At 40.6% G+C, this 18,361-nt stretch overlaps 1 protein-coding gene across 7 annotated transcripts in view; it reads right to left on the bottom strand.

Moving 5' to 3' along the window:
* Window positions 1–206: 206 nt before the first annotated feature.
* The window catches only part of klhdc3 (kelch domain containing 3), a 35,505-nt gene continuing 17,350 nt past the window's right edge, over window positions 207–18,361 (bottom strand). For 6 of the 7 annotated variants that reach the window (XM_027010566.3, XM_027010568.3, XM_081724352.1 and 3 more), the window contains 4 exons: window positions 15,593–15,701; window positions 3,696–3,769; window positions 2,950–3,028; window positions 207–1,808 (listed from right to left, as the gene is read on the bottom strand). In XM_027010566.3, the coding sequence (XP_026866367.1) occupies window positions 1,742–1,808; window positions 2,950–3,028; window positions 3,696–3,769; window positions 15,593–15,701 (329 nt within the window). In that variant the 3' untranslated portion in view covers window positions 207–1,741. The remainder of the gene's footprint in view (window positions 1,809–2,949; window positions 3,029–3,695; window positions 3,770–15,592; window positions 15,702–18,361) is intronic. The other variant, XR_014126372.1, reaches the window with a different exon arrangement.

The raw sequence follows: 18,361 nt of genomic DNA, 5'->3' as shown, positions 1-18,361 counted from the left end.
TGCCAATATCCAATTACTTATCCTAAGCAAATCCCTAGCATTTTCCACTTTACTACCAATCCCTCTCATTTGTGTATTTTGCATTTATAAATTAGTGATGAGTTGAACAGCTCTTATGCTAAGTCTGAGTTGTGGATTTCCGTTATGAATGCAGAAATAGTATCAGTACATAAAATGAGTACATTTAGTGCAGAAACAACTCAAGATATGTTACAGAAAACATTTTATTTGCTCAAATTTCATCCACAAAATTGAGCACCACTGAGTAGTTGTCCAACTCACTGCATGGTTGGTAAGAGTGAATAGGTTATTGTTAAATGTCACAGCTGAACTGTGGTAACTGTAGATCTAATGTAATTGTGAATACCACAGTGTAACTGCGGTAACTACTGAACTAAAGCAATGTTGAATGCCACATTATAACAAACATCGTATGCAACATTTGGAGTACCCTGACTGCCGATGCAGTAGACTCCACATACACAAGCACACATGGCCTGTACTGCTCGAGGTGTTTGGGGAGGTAGTGACAAATATTACTGTGGGTCTTAAATATTCACATATGGGCAGGATGTGGTGTTGGTAAACGCATGAATATATACCTGCGTCTGTGTCACTCACACTGCACAGGGCACAGAACTCTGTACACTCTCCTGTTGGAACTTTCCTGAGAAACTCCATGGCTGCAGTCACACACATCTGTAACTGCACCTGGCTTCACAAAAAAGACATGAACTGCTCAGCATTTGGCACCATCAGAACTGATGTGATTGCTAACGTCTTTGTCAGTGTCTATTGGTTTTCTAGAAGGAAGCTGCAACAGGAGAAAGTTAAAGTTAAAGGTCGGACCAGCGCTGCTCATAACACAACCGTTGCAAACATGGTTACTGAAACAGACTGTGTGTGTGAGAGAGAGAGAGAGAGAGAGAGAGAGAGAGAGATGACCTATGAACTGAAAGCCAAATAACACAAAGCATAACAAATAAAATCCCAAAGCAGCAGCATTATTCACCAATACAGACTGCAGCACTGTCATATACATATATAGACTGCTGATCTCAGACTAATGTTGCCTCACACACCCAGAGAGGGCTGCAGTACACATGGGCATTATACCATCTGTCAGCCACTGGTCTGTTCATGTCATTAAGAGTCCCAAAATCTTCTGATAAGCAACCAGTTCATAGTGTAGGTTTGACATTCATGTAAGATCCTCTGGTTCTCTTCCTTCTGGTGAAATGCATTTGTTCGGCATGACCTTCTTCCCGGATAAAATCATGGGGAACATTTAGAACCTGGTTAATCAAAATAGTGAATGACACTGAAAATTAACACTTAATTGTAAAAAAGAGAAACAAGGAAGTTTCAAAACCTGATCTAAAAGAGTTTTCAATCGCAAAACCTTTAAAGAAATCACATTCATTTATAACCTCACTGAATATCTAAAATTATTTTAATGTCTGCATATCTATGTTCCTCTCCAAGAAACTACTGCAGTTTGTCCTCAAAGAAGTAAAATGTGCAACCTTTTATAACCTAGAGAACAGAGTTCACAGATGAAAAACCACAATCTGAGTTAGGCTTTATAGACAAAACTTAATGAGAGTCAAAGTCATCTAGATCAAGGAGAATGTGGATCTTGATGCAACGTGTCTGAGAAATCTTCTCCAGAGTCCCAGAGGATTAAGGTCTAGGAGCAGAACCCCAGGGTTTTCATTCTGGTTCTGGCAGATTTCCCACTTTAGCCATGAGAGGAGAAGATGGGTCGACTAATGTTGCTATTGGTAGTCATTGCAGCCAGCTCCCACCTACACAGAAAGAAAAGCACAGAAAGGAGTTTTTAGAACCTACTCATGTAGCTCACCTGGTAGGGAAGCTAGAGCAAGGTGCTAGCTACACAAAGGTCATGAGTTCAATTCCCAGGGATCACACATACTGTTATCAGTATGAAAGTTGCTCTGGATAAGAGTGTCTAGCAAATTCTGTAGATGCTTAAAAGAAGGGGGCCCTTCCATCTCCAGAGCCAGTAGTACTGATGCTTTTCAAAGCCCCTCACAAGTCCATCAGTCTCAACCATAGTGGTTAGTGGTGCAGTACAAATGAAGAACAGGTTCTCTCACAAAGGCTGACCAAGGTATTTTTATTTAAAAGAATGACTAATTAGTGAAGTGTTTTTCAAACCAAAAACATTGGTGGTGATTTCTAACTATGGACCAAATGCTTTCTCATATTTTGCTACAGGTGGGCACTGTCTGACAGTGACTACAAAAACCGTTCTTTGGGGCTTCGAAAAAATGATAATATTGTAGACAAATTATTGTACTTGCTACTTCTAAGTGTTACTGGCCAACTGTTCGAAGGATTATCATCCTCATGCTTATCATGTCTTTTTTTGGGGGGGGGGGGGGGGGTTGTCATGTTCTTACTCTCACTCACACACCCACACACCCCCACACACACACACTCTTACTCCTGGACACTCCAACCACCCCCACAGGGTTCTGGAGGCTCTGGGAGTGTAACCTGATCACCAGGATGAAGCAGCCGCTGACAAAGGCCTGGAGCTGACCTGATGAGAGGGCAAGGGTTGAGGTTCAGATTGTTATCTATGGGTCTGATTACAAACACTCACCCTCCCTCTAGCTGCCTATGAATGTCTGTGTGTGTGCGCACGCACGTGTGTTTTAGTGTGAGAGGAACAGCGAGAGAGAGATGCACGCAGGCCAGGAGTGTGTTGGGATGATACGGTACAGGGCGCTTAAAGGGGCAACAGGAGTCAATCAGACTCCCCTGACCTCTTCCTCAAGATCTTACAAAGCTCACCACGCATCCTGACACAGCAGGGGGTGTTTGTGTGTGGGTGCATGCATGGGGGAGAGGGGAGGGGTAAGGATCAATCAAAAGTAGATCTTTAAGGTCTGAAATGGAATAGAGAAGAGTCAGTCTCACCTGATATCATGTGGCAGTCCTGACTGCTCCAAACTATACTGAATAACAGCTAGTTTGCATAAGGTCTTCAAATTTGGACCTGAAAAGAAACACAAGAAAAATGTTTCTCAAGTAATATAAACTTTGCTGTCTAACTACCATTATACGGTCAGTAACTACTGTTTTTCCACCTCCATCCTTTTGCCTACACCCAGGACAGGGCAAAACACCATTCCTGCTCACGCCACTTAACATGTGCACTCTGGACAGGACTACCTGTTCTCTCCCTATCAGTGCCAGCAGACAAGGCACACTAAAATAGGCAGACACAAGCATGTGCAGCCTCCTGTGAGAACAAAGACTTCCTCTAAGCTCGAGCCATAACTCACACCTCCATATGGAGCCTCTGAAGCAGGAAGACTCACGTGTATGTGCCTGTGACTGGCAACCAACGACAACAGCTGCAGGGGACCTGGGCCATGCCAGTCCCTTATACTGGTGATGCTGTATAAAATGCATTCCACTCGCTCCCCTGCAACCAGGCTCAGCACAGAACATGTGCCAAGAGGAAGTGCCTATATTTGGTGCTTGGCTGCTTGCAGACGGATGTAGGTCGCTACCCCACTGTAAGACTGGCATGGGAACGGGAATGACGGAATTCAGTGCAAAATTGAGAGAGAGAGAGAGAGAGAGAGAGAGAGAGAGAGAGAGAGAGAGAGACACACACACACAGACACCTAGTGAAGGTGACACATTCATATACTCACTGAAGTCTAAGATGTACAGATCAGAGTGGTCCATGAGATTGAACTCATCACCCATTCCTTGTTCTGGACAGGGACTGAAAATCAAAAAAAAAAAAAAAAAAAAAAAAAGCTTAAAAAAAGTCAAGTATTGATGCAAGACAATATCCAGTTAGGCTATACAAAACTCAGTCCAAGAGCCGAGTTTGGGTTTTACATGGGCAACATGTTACTGCTTAGGACCACAGGGAAGTCAGCAATAAAATTTGCAGCAACTTCTTTACTATTAGTTAAACAACCTATTAATTGAAACAAAAGATGCCCAAGGATGTCATTTATATACTATCTGATACTGTACTTCATAAATCTATATAAGAAAACGTGTCCGGTCAGGTGAACAGCAGCCACCCCTTTAATGTTTAATGCTTTCTTAAAAACATGAAATTGGAATTTCCCTTTATAGGATACACACAGTCACACTATTGGCTAGAGGTAAAGGAAAGCAATTTGTGTGGTCTAATTATTTCTGAATATGTCATTTCAGTTTCATAGACAGACTGTTGATTCTTATACTGCAGTTAAGGTATCATTCCTACATCCTTCTCATTATCCCTACATAAGATATGGCTGCTGGTCATGTCAACTCCCAATTTTCTTGGCAACTCTTAAATTGTGGCTACTCTGTGGGTTTAGGTGTCCTTACCTTGTTCTTAGATCATCTAAATGTCATATAGGCTCCTTTCCCATGCCAAATAGACACTACATGGCTTACAAAATCTCAGAAATCACTATGTTGATCACACTACATACCATTTATCAGCTGTGACCTGTTGGGTTGATGCACAGGTGTGAACACTACATGAGCGTTCGCAGATGAAGCTCACACATTTCAAAATATTTAAACTTAAGAGGCCACCGACAAAGGCAGCTTCATCCGCAAATACTAATTTCCATGAAAACACACATGAGAATGGTATACCACTTGGTAAACATGTTGAACAACTGGCTGTAATGGTAGATTCTGTATTAGTTTAAACAGAATCAATATAAAAAAAAGAATTAAAAGGAAATTGTGCAGGAGGAATTGGTTGATTAGACATGGACAAGGACTATCTATTCTTCAAAGAGAGCTGGAGGTAAACAGGGCAACAAAAAACAGAATGCTCAAAGGATTCCAGCAAAAATGAATCAACTGCTCCGTTCTAATTTAAAGTTTTGAAACTCAGATTTCACGTGTCCTGACTTGACGCCTGCTAACAATATCAGGAATGTTTATGTATTTTGTTTGAATAGTAAGCTCAGTAAAAAGCAAAATGTATTTATTAACACTCATGGACAAATAGTAATATCTGTACATATAGCAGAACCATTTATAAGTTCAAGAGTTTTATAGAGGCATATAAAACCCATTGTGTTATAAAGTTAGGCTTATCTTAGTAGAAAAGATTTTCATTCACATAATTTATTTGTTAAGAGTTAGGCTTGAAAAATAAAACCTATGAAACCTGGTATGGTGAGGTTCTAAATGCCCTAACGCCCAAAAAGTCAAACAAAAAGTCTCAGTCTCAATCTTCCTCGCCCTCTCAAGTGCTCATCAAATGGTATTGACGAAAACAAGATTCAGTTTGAAAACTTTAATTTCTGCTATTGATTTCTGCATTACATAATTGTTAACCAAAATTGCTGTTGGTCAGAAGCAGCAGTGGTGCAAGCAGTTCTGTGAGAGTTTTCTCTCTCATTCTTACTAGCTGTTCCTCTTTACTGTTCCTCTTTACTGTTCCTATTACTTGTCGCAGAGGTACACAAGATTTGCCAAGAATAATTGCTAAGAATTTCAGATTTCAGATATACTGCAAATAACATAAGGTTTGTGACAGCTCGCAGAACAGGAAAGTCACATTGCTGAACCTTTCATAATACCCAAGCACTTTCGGGTGTGTGCATTGCTTTGTCACCAAGCCCAAAACATTCAACTGCGACAGCAAAAATCAGAGCAAAAACCGTGTAGTGTACACACGGCATTTCAAGTCTTAATGCTCATTTCAGATGTTCTTGCCTTAATGATTCACTTTAATGTCATGAGTGTGAATAAATCTTGGCACATGTAGTGCTGTGGTGACTTGATGCAAATAACGATTTGAATACCGCGTGTCGGCACATCATTATGAAGCAAGATTACCGTGACCAGTCAAAGTGAGGATTCCCCCAGATAACAAGCTGCAGCTTAAAAAAAAAAAACCAACAACCTCATTCACAACCATCAAAATGTTTTTATTTTGGTCGCATACTGCATAGGGACCCAATCAATGTGTGAGTAGTATGTAGTAGGCCATTTCGAACACAGCATTTGTCTTCCCTTTTCGTCATGCCGCCACATCACCTTGTTAACCTCCTTACCTGCGTCTAGTTTTCCTAGACATTAGTGTGTGTGTTTTTTTCTCCTTTGTTTATCCTTTTGGTCACTGGTTGTTTCTGGTGTTTGTAAGTGAAAACTCTGTGTATTAATAAGTATTCCATTCAATGTTTATGTGCTGCTGATGTTTACCTAAAGTAAAAAGACATTACGGACCATTTTGTCTTTGTTGTTTGTATTACTTTATTTCAAAGTCTTTTTATTTTCAGTTTCATTAAATGGTTTTAAAACCTCAACTTGCACTTGCATCCTGCTTGCCCTCGTCACACTTTGTTTCTTGTTCATTTGTTTTTAATTGTTCTTAATACTAAGAACACAGTGGTACACTGATGGCTCTGTCACATGCTACACAGTACATGCTATTTTATATTTTAAAATAATGTAACGAAGCCCACTTACTAGTATTAACCAGCTGGAAAATGGTTACATGGGCTGATAGAAATGACCACAGTTAGGTAAGAAGGGTTTGTTTTTTACATTTACCTATCAACCAAATAGTTGTGCACTTGTCCAACAACTTTCAGAAAATGCAGCCGTGAGCAATGAACAGTTTCTTATCAGGGAATGTATAAGCAATGCTGCTCCTTTGTTCTTATGATGCATTGTGAGAATTTTCCTGGGAACAGTTTGGACAATGAGACACCTTAGAAAATGGCTGACACCTTGGTCATTTCACCAACTACTGAATGAGGGAGCTGTTCAGAGAGACACCCTTCATCAATCCAGTTATTCCTCGAGCCTATGCACAGTTACAAAATGAGTGACTGCAAAACGCCTGCCTCTGGGCTCCTAAAGCTGGGACTGAGAAGAAATGAAGTTTCAGTCATCTCATGCCAGCATCATCACTGGGCAACAGTTTTTGATTTCACAAACTAAAATAGGTGGTCGCTAAAGTACTTTTAACACTGAATTTGAATCAATTGTTTCTAGAAATTATCAATAAAAATAAGAATAGCTGACTTCTGCAATTAGTGTAAGGACTTCACACGTCACTTTAATCAGGCCCATGAGATTTTCCCATTTTTTGTTCACACCATTCCAAGTCATATCAGGTAAAACCATTGTGTGCTTATGGTAAGTTTTTTGTGTTTAGTTTTTCTATGTAGAAGAACTTGTTCTCCACATAAATACCAATTGTCGTCTGGGCTTCAAATTGTCAACCTGTTGCCTATGGTTCCCCCAATGCTGGCGTCCACTCTCTCCATCTCTGTGCTGTGCGGGATGTTGTAAGGTTTTTACGCTCCTAATCTTCCCTAAACAAACAGGCTGATGGTTTAAAGAGGCTGGGAGAGGCTGGAAGCACGAGCCCAGGGGTCCCCAAGGGCCAGCTGGAGAAGTCATTACAGCCGCCTGCCCTGCGGGAGGTCAGCCACCCTGGATTACTTCAGGGCCTTCATCACACCCGCAGGCTGTTACATTAGTGTACACGCGCTCCTATTTATTTACCTTCATCGGTTGCCACGCTACTCACAGTTAATGAATCGTGCCCTATGAACCTGCCTGATACCCTCAAGAACGCTGGAGTATCACACGGCAGGCTTTTAAAATAACACCACCAGAGGTAAGAGAGGAGGGGGAAAACACTTTGTCTTATTGTATTAAACTGGGAGGAGGGATAAACAAACAAGGTGTATATATAAGTATTAGTAAAAATAAAATTATTGTCAAACAATGTGTATACTTATCTTGTGCAGAAAGGCAAGTTAGATATAATAATTTTGAGAGACCACTGTGAAATAAACCTGAGCTGATCAGGGAATTTAAACAAGGTTGCTCATAAAGATGAAATTTTGGTCATGTGAATGAGCCTGTGAATCAACTTTGGTTGATCATGGTGATACTAACCAAATCTATGGCAGACATCAAGAGACAGACATCCTCTCAAATCAAAGAACAGCCACACTTTAATGGAGTCAGAACAAAGAGTAGAAATTAACATGTTAGTTTGGACTATGCACAGGCTCAAAACACAGAACACCATTTGCTTAAACTACATTTACTATGTCCTACATGAATAAATGTAGATTTGACAGATACAAGATTTATCAGATGAGGCTATGCTCCTTCCAGTAGCCAAGTCTTACTGACTGATCACAAAGCAGCAAGAAGCAGCTGATAGGCTATACTAGAAGCAGACGGTTTCTCACGCACTTGTAAAAACCGCCGTTAGATGTGAAATTGACCACAGCGTCATGCGCGGCTGAACCCCATGAGAGAAGGAAAAGAGGAGAGAGAGGATGCCACAGAATGGAGAAGTGTTAGAGTGTTAGTTTACGGGATCTCCTGTTGTTTGATGGGTCGCCTTTGTTACATGAGCAGCAAAGTATCATTAGAAAGCACAACAGGCCCTGCCCCTTTTCTCCCACTAAACTCCTAGCCAGATCCCCCTCCCCATGTGGACAATGAAGTAACTGACTAAACACCATCACCACTAAAATATAAAATCGCTTTCTCTACTCCTTCAGCTATACAATCCTCCAAGTCTCCTCTTTCTAAAAGGCAACTGTAAAGAACTGAAGTAATCTCGCCACATTATGATACATACATATACTCAAGAGCATTTTCTCCACATTTATATCTTTAACAAATGACAAGCTAGTCAATATCTGAACACCACCTTCACCCATCTTTCAATCCTGTCACTGTGCATATCCTCATTCTTCAGGGGATTTCATGTGTGACACTCTTCCTCTTCCCCAAACTGCTTCATCTTAGAGGAACTCATCATGCAATATGACTTCCTGAGGAAGAGCTTATCTACTGAGTCCAGATGCACAATACAGGCTTGTAGAAATAAGTGTGTTTGTTTTCAAACATTATTAACACTCAAGGCCAAATAGCAAAAGTGTGTGTGTGAATACGTGCAAACAGACCTGTAGATCAATCACCAAATAATCTTCTCCCATCCATATGAAATAGTAATAAATAAAGGCATTCGCTATAGATAATGATGTTTGTTTCTGAGATAATTCAGCTAATCAATTCATATCTCCATCAGATTTGGGATTTATCCTCACATTCCTCAAAATCCACACTTCCTCCATCTTAATCTCCAAAACCCTACAAGTCAACTATCAGAGCCCCAAGGGACTACAAGCAGGATTAGGCCCCAAGAGTTGGGAGGCATGGACAACCAGAGGCATCAGCATTTAGATTAGAAATTATTCCTTTGGGTAGACTGGCAGCCACTGACAAATCTGATGCTCTTTTTATAAATTCAGTTAACAAAATGAGACAAGCTCCAGAGGGTTTAACAAATATGATGAAGCCATTATTAAATTGATTTATGCCCAGAGTTCTAGGGGTTTTAATATGCCAAAGTCCAGAATGCTACAGGGTTTTATTTAGGTAACACCTATGCTGGAGTTAAAGAGCGACCACATTATTAATGGGAAAGGAAACAGACCTTTTCCTTGTGTGAAAATCTTTGCAAATTATCGGTATACTGTTATCTTTTTAACAGCAGGACTTTGGTTGGAGGAAATTCAAGAGTACATGGGGCCTTGGATGCTGTTGGTTTCTGGAGCAAAAGCAGAAAATGAGTGTTTTAATTTTTTTTAAAAAGGTCCCCAGTGTCTAACAGTCTAAAAGAAGCAGAAGTCCAATGGTCTGTATTCTCCAAAAGCCACACCACAAATGGCCTTTTGATGGCCTGTACTGTGCAACGGGCTGTACTCTTGAGAGAGGAGAGTTTTATTTTCTTTACATAACCTACATTTTTGCAGGCTCTGCCTCATCAAGGTTGAACACACACACAAGCCACACACATAAGACAAAGGCAACGAGGGAAGATAGAAGCCTGGAAACCAAAGTCATGCAGACTATTGAGATGAACATTATTTACTACAGATCACTGCTAATGAGCTGAAAACCCTTTACCAATGACCTGTCAGTGTTCAATTTTGCTCCATATTTTTTCTACTAAAACCTACACTAACTCTGTCTCTGGGTACACCCATTTCGTAAGAACTGAATGGGTGCTTTTCTCCTACATTTGGTGCTGTTCTGGTTCTTATCATGGCCTGTCTGATGGCCGTTTGCCATACGCTAAACTCTCCATATCCTGCCTTGGGCTGTTATAAGTGCACATAGCCCACTGCCAACACGGAAATGTCTGCACACTCCCCTCTGACCTGAAGGGTGTGCAACAAAGACATACAGGATGGAGAAAGTCAAAGGGACCTGTGAAATGGAGGACCTGTTAAGTAATTTATGACAGACAGGAAGAAATTAAGCTTTTTTTGTTGTTGGTAACTGCAATGACTTCAAAATCTGACAAGATCACTGCTGCCCTATCCAACCCATGCGGGCATAATTGTGAAAGGCAAAAAGTATAGCACGTTCATTATGTAACAAAACAATTTATTATTAAACAATTACTTTTTAACCACTCTAGTGGACCTTAGCCTACAGAATTGTGAATCAAAGACAAACAACAGGATGCCCAGCTCATGTTAATAATTAGACAATAAGCAACAACGAGTTGAAAAGGAAAAAAAAAAGAAAAAAAAAAAAACAAAAAGTGATGGTGAACAGGAAAGTTAGAGAACCAGACTGATTAAGATCACATCACGCAGATAGGATCCACTTATGTTCATATGAACATAAAACCACAGCTCAAGACAGTTTCTACAGAATATGACAAAAATACAATACAGCAGCAGTGACGAAGCTAAAGCATATATTTATATCCAATAAATGCCAGGCTCTCCATGAACTCTCCATTGTGTGCTGAAACTCTGAGTACTCATTTAGTGCACCCCAGTTTGTAAACGCCATCCAGAGCTAGGACTGAGTGTGTGTGTGTGTGTGTGTGTGTGTGTGTGTGTGTGTGTGTGTGTGTGTGTCTGCACCCATGAAAGCTAGGGGAGAATTTATGACTCATGCACTGCTCTGCAGACCTCAGCACAAGGACGATGTGGGATGGGCCTGGGCTAAAAATGTGCAGAGAAGAGGAAGCCTATGGGACTGAATGGCTCTGAGAGTAAAGAGGTAAATAATTTAATTTACTATCAGCTTATCACCGATGTCTCACTGTACCATTTTACATCAAAAATAGGTTAAGCCCTCATAACACAAACGTCAGCCAGCCTTGACACCCTTGACTGTCTCCACCATTACTGTATGTATTAATGTGTACAGTTGTGGAGTATGAAATAGTACTGGGACAAAGGTATCTAAGCAAAATGTCACAAAAGAATGAAAATGCCTAAATGTTGAGAAGTTCAAAACTAAGAAGGCAAAGACCTCTTTAGCTAAAAAAAGTAAAAAGGTTATATAATACTTTCAACCTTCAGATACAAGCCTACAATACAATACACACCTTAGGAATTAGGGTACACTGGCAATCCAAGTGAACACTGAACTAGAACAATGAACAAACAAACAAACAAATAAATAATCAAATATAATCAACCTAACAAAACAGATTAACAAAATGGGCATGGTTCATCACCAAGTCACTGAGACCAAGCTGTTGTACCATGCTCCATCCCAGCATGCCAATCTGTCACGTTCCTGTTTACATCCTGTCCTTGTCCCCAGTCTCGAGACAGCAGGTGAAATGGAGAGTCCACCAAAGACAGCTCCATGGGACATGCCTGTCTAACATCACAGATGACATAGCGCAACACAGGCATGTGCTGGCCCTCGCAGCGCCAGAGAAGCGTGACATCAGAATGTGACACCACAACCACAAACTGTTCTATTTAAGAATATGAAAGCTATGAAGAAAATGGTAACTGTTAGGTTAGTGGAACTCAATCACTTCCAGGCACATAAATAAATCAAAGCCATCACAGATGATGGGAATGGGAATATTGTAAATAATTATTATTTTAATTGCTACTAAAAGCAGCTTGTTTGTTCTTATAATCTATGAGCTGTGTGCAACCAATTTTGTTTTGCGCTCACCCACGTACATGTGGATGTGTACGAGGGAAAATTACTTGGACAAAGAGTGCCTAGTTTATGCAAGTGTGATAGGGAGCTCATAAATCGGAGAGGCAGCCGAATTTCATGCCTCTCTCCAGCCCAGCAGGCTTGTTTACACTCTGTAAGTGCCATTCAATGGCCTAAGCACAACACCCACACACGCCAGCAGACACAGAGCAAAAACACAGGAAAAATTGGCTAATTTCAATCACAGATACTCGCTGAGTTAACACTGCCAAGAACTGTGGTCTTGTTCAGTTTGCTACAATGGTGTTTATTATGCGATATATTGATAAAATGCCACTCGTTAGGTGAATAAATAAATCAGTGGCTGTTGAATAATCTTCATATGGAACAAGCAAGAGTATGCAGTGGCACAGAAACATATGACTGCTTTAGTGAACAACATTCCCAAATAGAGTTAATGACTTGATGGGTCTGCTTAAATACTTGTCTGGAGCAGCAGAATCCCAAATCCATCACACATTTACTCCTCTTAAGGCAGCTACTCACAGCTGTGAGACGCGTATTGCAGCACCTGGGGCAAACTCAGTAGGAACCTGTCATGCTCAGCAGTCCTTTAACAGATGTCAAACCGATGCCAAACTGTCAAAATCTGCTTCATTTTTAATGATGCATCTTGCCCAACTCTTTTTTAGGCTTTAGTTCCATGTCTACAGATCACCTGGAAATTTTTCATTCTCCCTAAGCAAAACTAAGCCACAGCAGAGGAAAGATACTGAGGTAATGAGGCCTACACACACACCCTGGGAGCACTCAGAGGTTTATTGTGCTTCACTAAAGCTATCAATTATCACCAAACAAATTCTTCCTCTTTAAGTAAATATCATAAATGTGGAGAAATATCAGGGAAAAGGAGCCTGCTTAGCATCACACTGGAAACACAGACTTTCTCAGGAAACAAAATCGAAAGCTATAAATCTAGAAGTCATTTCCTCTGAGCGTTCCGCACAATAAGAAAACACAAGTGAGAGGTCTTCTCCCTGATTCATGATTCCCTGTGCTAGCATTCGTCACTGTCAATGAGCCAAATGCAAATAACTGTTGGACTATAATCATCACTTTAGCAGCTATTATTGCAAATAAGAGTAAACACCATTAAACAGGTCCACTGACATCACATTAACATTTCAAATGCATGGCTTTATAATGGTGTTTGCTTTAGAGGGAAAATTTGCTTTAGTTAATGACTGACACTAACAATAATATCAATAGTTAAAATGGCCTTATACTTGAGCGCGAGTATTCCTACACTCTCACACTTCCCTTAGCACTCATCAAGGGTAAAGCTTCTTGAGGAGGTTTAGACAAAAAAGAATAAGGAAACAGCAATCGCTATGAGCACTGTGCTTCAGCAACACTCCCTCAAACAAACTTCTCTGCATAAAGTCCTGTGCACATAAAGCCTCATTGTCTTCTGTGAACATAAACAGTTAAGAGTCCAACCCGGAGGAGACTGTGTGGTCTCTGGCTAGGAGCTTAGAGGGATGATGCTCCACAGTAACCAGACACAATCCCCGCACAGATGGACATGTAGAATTAGAGAGAGAGATGCAATGAGAGAGACACACACACAAACAAAGCTGCCAATCCGCACTTGACATGGAGTATCACTGTAATTACAGTAAATATCAGGACACAGGACCTCATAAAACAATTGTTTCAAATCTCAGAAAACACCACCTAATAATAGCATTGATTCTACTGACCAACAGAGCATTTGCCACTTCCTACAGAAAATGTGGTTTGCTCCAATAGGCAGGCAAGCTCAGGAATATACACACCATTTTCAACAAAAGGCAACAATATGAAATGCTCACATAGAGGTAAGCAAGCAGGACAGAGGGACCCATGGTAAACTAAACGTCAGCATCTCAGCACAGTGCTGAACATTTCTCTCTGCAACTGTCAAAGAGAACTGTGCACACAACTACTTAATGTGCTTAAGCCTTCTTAAGGGCTAATAATCTCCATTAAAAGCCTTTTCCTGCAAATCCTGTTACAGATATACCTCATTAGCCCGATGCAGCAAGCAGCACACCCCAAAATTCCGATCAGCCTCAGAGCTCAGCTCATCCAGAGGAGCCTGTTCTCACTATCGGCTGGCAGCCAAAAGGAAATCATGACTCCTCAGAGGATATCCTGTCCCAATCCCCACAGGGAAAACCCTGCTGCTGCACATCCATCTAAATCAGTAATAACAGAGTTGCCCTCTCAGATCTACAGCAAACACTCCCTGCTAGCAACTGTTGCTAAGGCTGCTTGTACAGGCTCCATCTGGTCTACACACAAACAAGCACAAGTGCAGACTGGGAAAGGTACCCTATACTTTGATTAGTCATCTAACTGAAGAAAGTCTTTGAAATCAAATAGGATGCTGTTTGTACACAGACTACATGGGAGGGGGGTCTTACTACAGGATATGTATGGTCAGTTATACAGACAACTTTAACCTGGGCAACGGTGAAAACGAGTGTTTGCCTGGTGCTAAAGACCACAACCCTTCAGGCCTCCTCTCCTGGACTCAGTGGGGCTCCTGTGATAAGTTGCACTGATAAAGCAGCCTGCTCCCATTCCAGTATCTTTGCATTAGCTACCTAATTACACAGACAGAGGCCTATCTTGGCCAAAGAGCGTTTGTCTGCAAAGGGGCAGGGGGGCAGCAGGAGACCTGCAGTCTCCAGGAGTTGAGGATGAAAGTCATTATACCCTGCTTCCTCTATATAAACCTTGGATGCTGCACCATGAACAAGTTGTGTCTGCGTGTATGTATGTGTGTGTGTGTGTGTGTGTGTGTATAAGCATGCTTGCTGTTCATCTCTCGCATTCTTTCATTGTCCATTAGAAGAATAAAAGTGAATTGTTCCTTTAAAACAATTCCAGTTAGAAACCAGAAAAATATGTGGAACTAGAGGAGATCTGTGGTTTCTATAGGGGTCAGTCTGAAAGCATTTGTGGGTCAAGTACTGACAATAGTCATAATGAACTTACTAGCCCAGTCTTCAAAAACCTACAGAAAAAAATTGCAAAATTTTTAAACAAAAAAAACAACCATCACATATGCCGCAATTCAAACATCAGCCTTATTTTCTGTACCTGGTTCCAGTTGTCACTTCATCTTAGATTTCCTAGTAACAGCATAACCTGGAATCCTTCCTGATGTTTCTTCAGAATGAAAGTAATCAAGCTAAGGCAGTAATACACTGAAGCAGATGCAGATGTCCTTGGGCAACCCAAGACCTTCATGCATTACAGCACTGGTACTCAACACTAGCCCTCAAATCCAAATCTAGCCCTGGATTTCATAATTGCTGGTAGTTAACAGAATGGTTAATGTATCTGATTGGCCAATTTGTCATCACATCTGACTCCAAGATAAAGAGTCAGGAAAATGCTAAACCCAGACTTGGAGGGCATTCTGACAGCAGTCGAAGCAGCAACACTTTAAATAAAGCATACAGTGAAACAGTCCGCAAACAGACGTTCCAGCTCAACTCAGTTCCTGCGATTTACCCATTAGTCATACTCATGGCTGAATGTTGTTAGAGTTTACCTGGTTCCCCCGAACAGGATAATACGATCCCCCACCATGCAGCAGCACTGTCTCCGTCTGGGACATGGGCCTTTACCCTTTGGCTCCACCTTCTTCCAGGAGAAAGCCTCTGTAACAGTAAGATCAAACACACACTATTTTTTTTTTTTTTTTTCTCATAAGAGAAAGATCCCAAGCTCCTTGTGAAGATGGCATGCCCTGGACATATAAAGAAAATACTTATTTGCAAGGCCAGAATCCACCATAAACGTTTCATTTCTTTTGTGTTCACCACCTCACGTGTCATAACCTTTTACATTCAGAATTAAAGATCAACAAACATAACAGGATTGGCTAGAATGGTTGCTCACTATTGTTTGATAGAAATGGATTTTCTTCTAGTGTAATACCACCTGTAGTGGTTTACTGAATGCAGACCAACAAAGCTAAGCTGGCTGCCTCATTGTCATCCTCACATAAAAAAAAACAACAACACCACCCTCCTTAGACGGTTTAGACGTTTCTGGCCCAGATATTTTAACTGTGTAAGTGAATATCTTTGCCCCTCATGTTTTTGTGCTCTCTCAGTTGGGTTACAGGAACCTGTGTTACAAGAAGCCTTTCACCAAAGCCAAGCAGGGTTGCACTTGTATATTGGAAACAAATTCTGGACTCCCATCATCCATTCTGCTGATTGAAAGGCTGGGTCCTGTTCACTCACACATGCCATATACGGCAAAGCAAGTCACCCAATCTACACCATCCGTCTGCAATGCAACAGCATCAGAGTCTCCATGGTGACAGTTAACTCAGCTTACAAAGTGGTGTGGGTAATGGCAACATGATAGTACTGCCATCTAATGAAAGTTTTAGAAATTGCAGGCATATTTAAATAGGGGTTATTAGGATTTTTTATTTTTCTTTGCTAGGTAATGTGCTTAATGTGAATTCTGCTTTTCCAGGGAAGTACAGGGTCAGTCTTTAGTCAGCCCAAAATATTTTTGCTATTGAAAATGTTTACACACAGAGACCCTAGCCCATTATTCGCATACCTGGGCCATCACAAGATCAGATTTTCACTACACAATCATGGCCAAAAGAATTCACAATATTAATGTGATATTTATAGAAATATTAAACAAAATATATACAAGTCACTGCTTCTTTAAGAGAAATCAAAACCATCAATCATGCAGCTCCATGGTGTCTGAGCCCTTTAACCTTACAGACAAGTGTTATGCATATGTGATCTAAAGTAACTGACATTAGCTAAATACCAGTAGAGTTTATTAGTAAGGTTTAGTAGACTATGACGCGTGACCTTATATTCAAAGTTAGGTAGCTACTTGTACTTCCATGTACAGCTGGGTTTAGAATGAATCTGTTCATAAAGGAAAATCGTTGATGTGACCATGTTTGTTGATATTAGTTGTTAAGATAAATGATAAGCCACTAATACTATCCTAAAATAATCATGTCAATAGCTGTAATGCTAAGCAACACCAAGTTACGGAATTTTTAAAAAAAATTTCCCCCTGTATTATTACAGACCATAATACAACTCAGTTGGCACTACCTTGTATGAAAATCATATGGTGTTTCAAGATCAGGAAATTTCCAAGTATACTATGGAAACATTTGGCTGAGCTACTGATACTGGATTATTTATGATATTATCGTACATGTATTATTAACATATCAATATTTGATTTTTGAAATATTGCGGTTAATGTGGATATCTTGACCCCCTTAATGCAAACTTTGGCAAATTGCCTTTCGTGTACTTCGTGAGCCACATCACCACCATTATAACACTCAGAAAGAGCTCAGCCCTACTTAAAACAGGTTCGCCTGATGAATTGTCAGTCTTCAGCATGTTGGACTAGCAAGTGGCAATGAGCAGATCCGTCACGCTCAGTGGCATTCACACTAATTATGCCGAACCATACAGAAGGATAGTGCAACATCTAAATTCAGAACCCACTTTTTGTATCAAATAGGTATATACTTCAGCTCTATGCCACTAGTTGCCATGCAGCTCGCAGATATCCCACCTCTCCCGGACGTTCCACGAGTCTCCTGCAGGCACCCACAAATTATAAACATCCCAGAAACCATTTTTTCCTTTTTTTTTTTTTTGAGCGCAAACGAGTGACAGAGCTGGCAAGATGAAACCTTTCTGTGCTCCTTACACTATAAATCAAGAGAAAATGTAAGCTATTGCCAATGTGCAACAAGTTAAACCTAGTTAATAACAAGCTTAACATTACACAGCTAGCTAGTGCTACCTCTCTGAAATTAGTTTTTGCAGGGTGGTGACGTCTGAACTTGCCAGGTACCTGAATCGACCGCAGAACCTCTTGTGATTTCAATACTGTATTGGGTATATACGCAAACAAGTCACTGAAATTTTTTGCTAAAATAAATAAATATAAACCCACAATTACATAAAAGCTCTGCTAACATGACTCACTTCAGGCTAACTGAAATGTGTGAGGTTGTAGTGGTAATGGAGTTCTCCCTGCAAGGAACTCAACAAATCATGAATTTTAACAAAGTATTAGAGAGAACACCAAAGCTAAGTTTTTATTACACCAAGTTAAGTAGTACAACAGAGCCAGACATGGTCTCATAATGAGAGTATACATCTAAAACAGAGATAGCATGATATCAAAAATGGCTGAATTGGATATCCGGAAGAAAATCTTTAAGGAAACAGATCTAATACAGTCACAAATCCAGCCTGAAAACAGCACAACAGGTCACTGCCAGGTTAACAGCCAAGTTAGT

Source organism: Electrophorus electricus, chromosome 12 (genome assembly GCF_041902795.1).
Source record: "Electrophorus electricus isolate QZ-2024a chromosome 12, ASM4190279v1, whole genome shotgun sequence".
NCBI classification, from domain to species: Eukaryota; Metazoa; Chordata; class Actinopteri; order Gymnotiformes; family Gymnotidae; genus Electrophorus; species Electrophorus electricus.
This window is presented reverse-complemented; position numbering and strand designations above follow the sequence as displayed.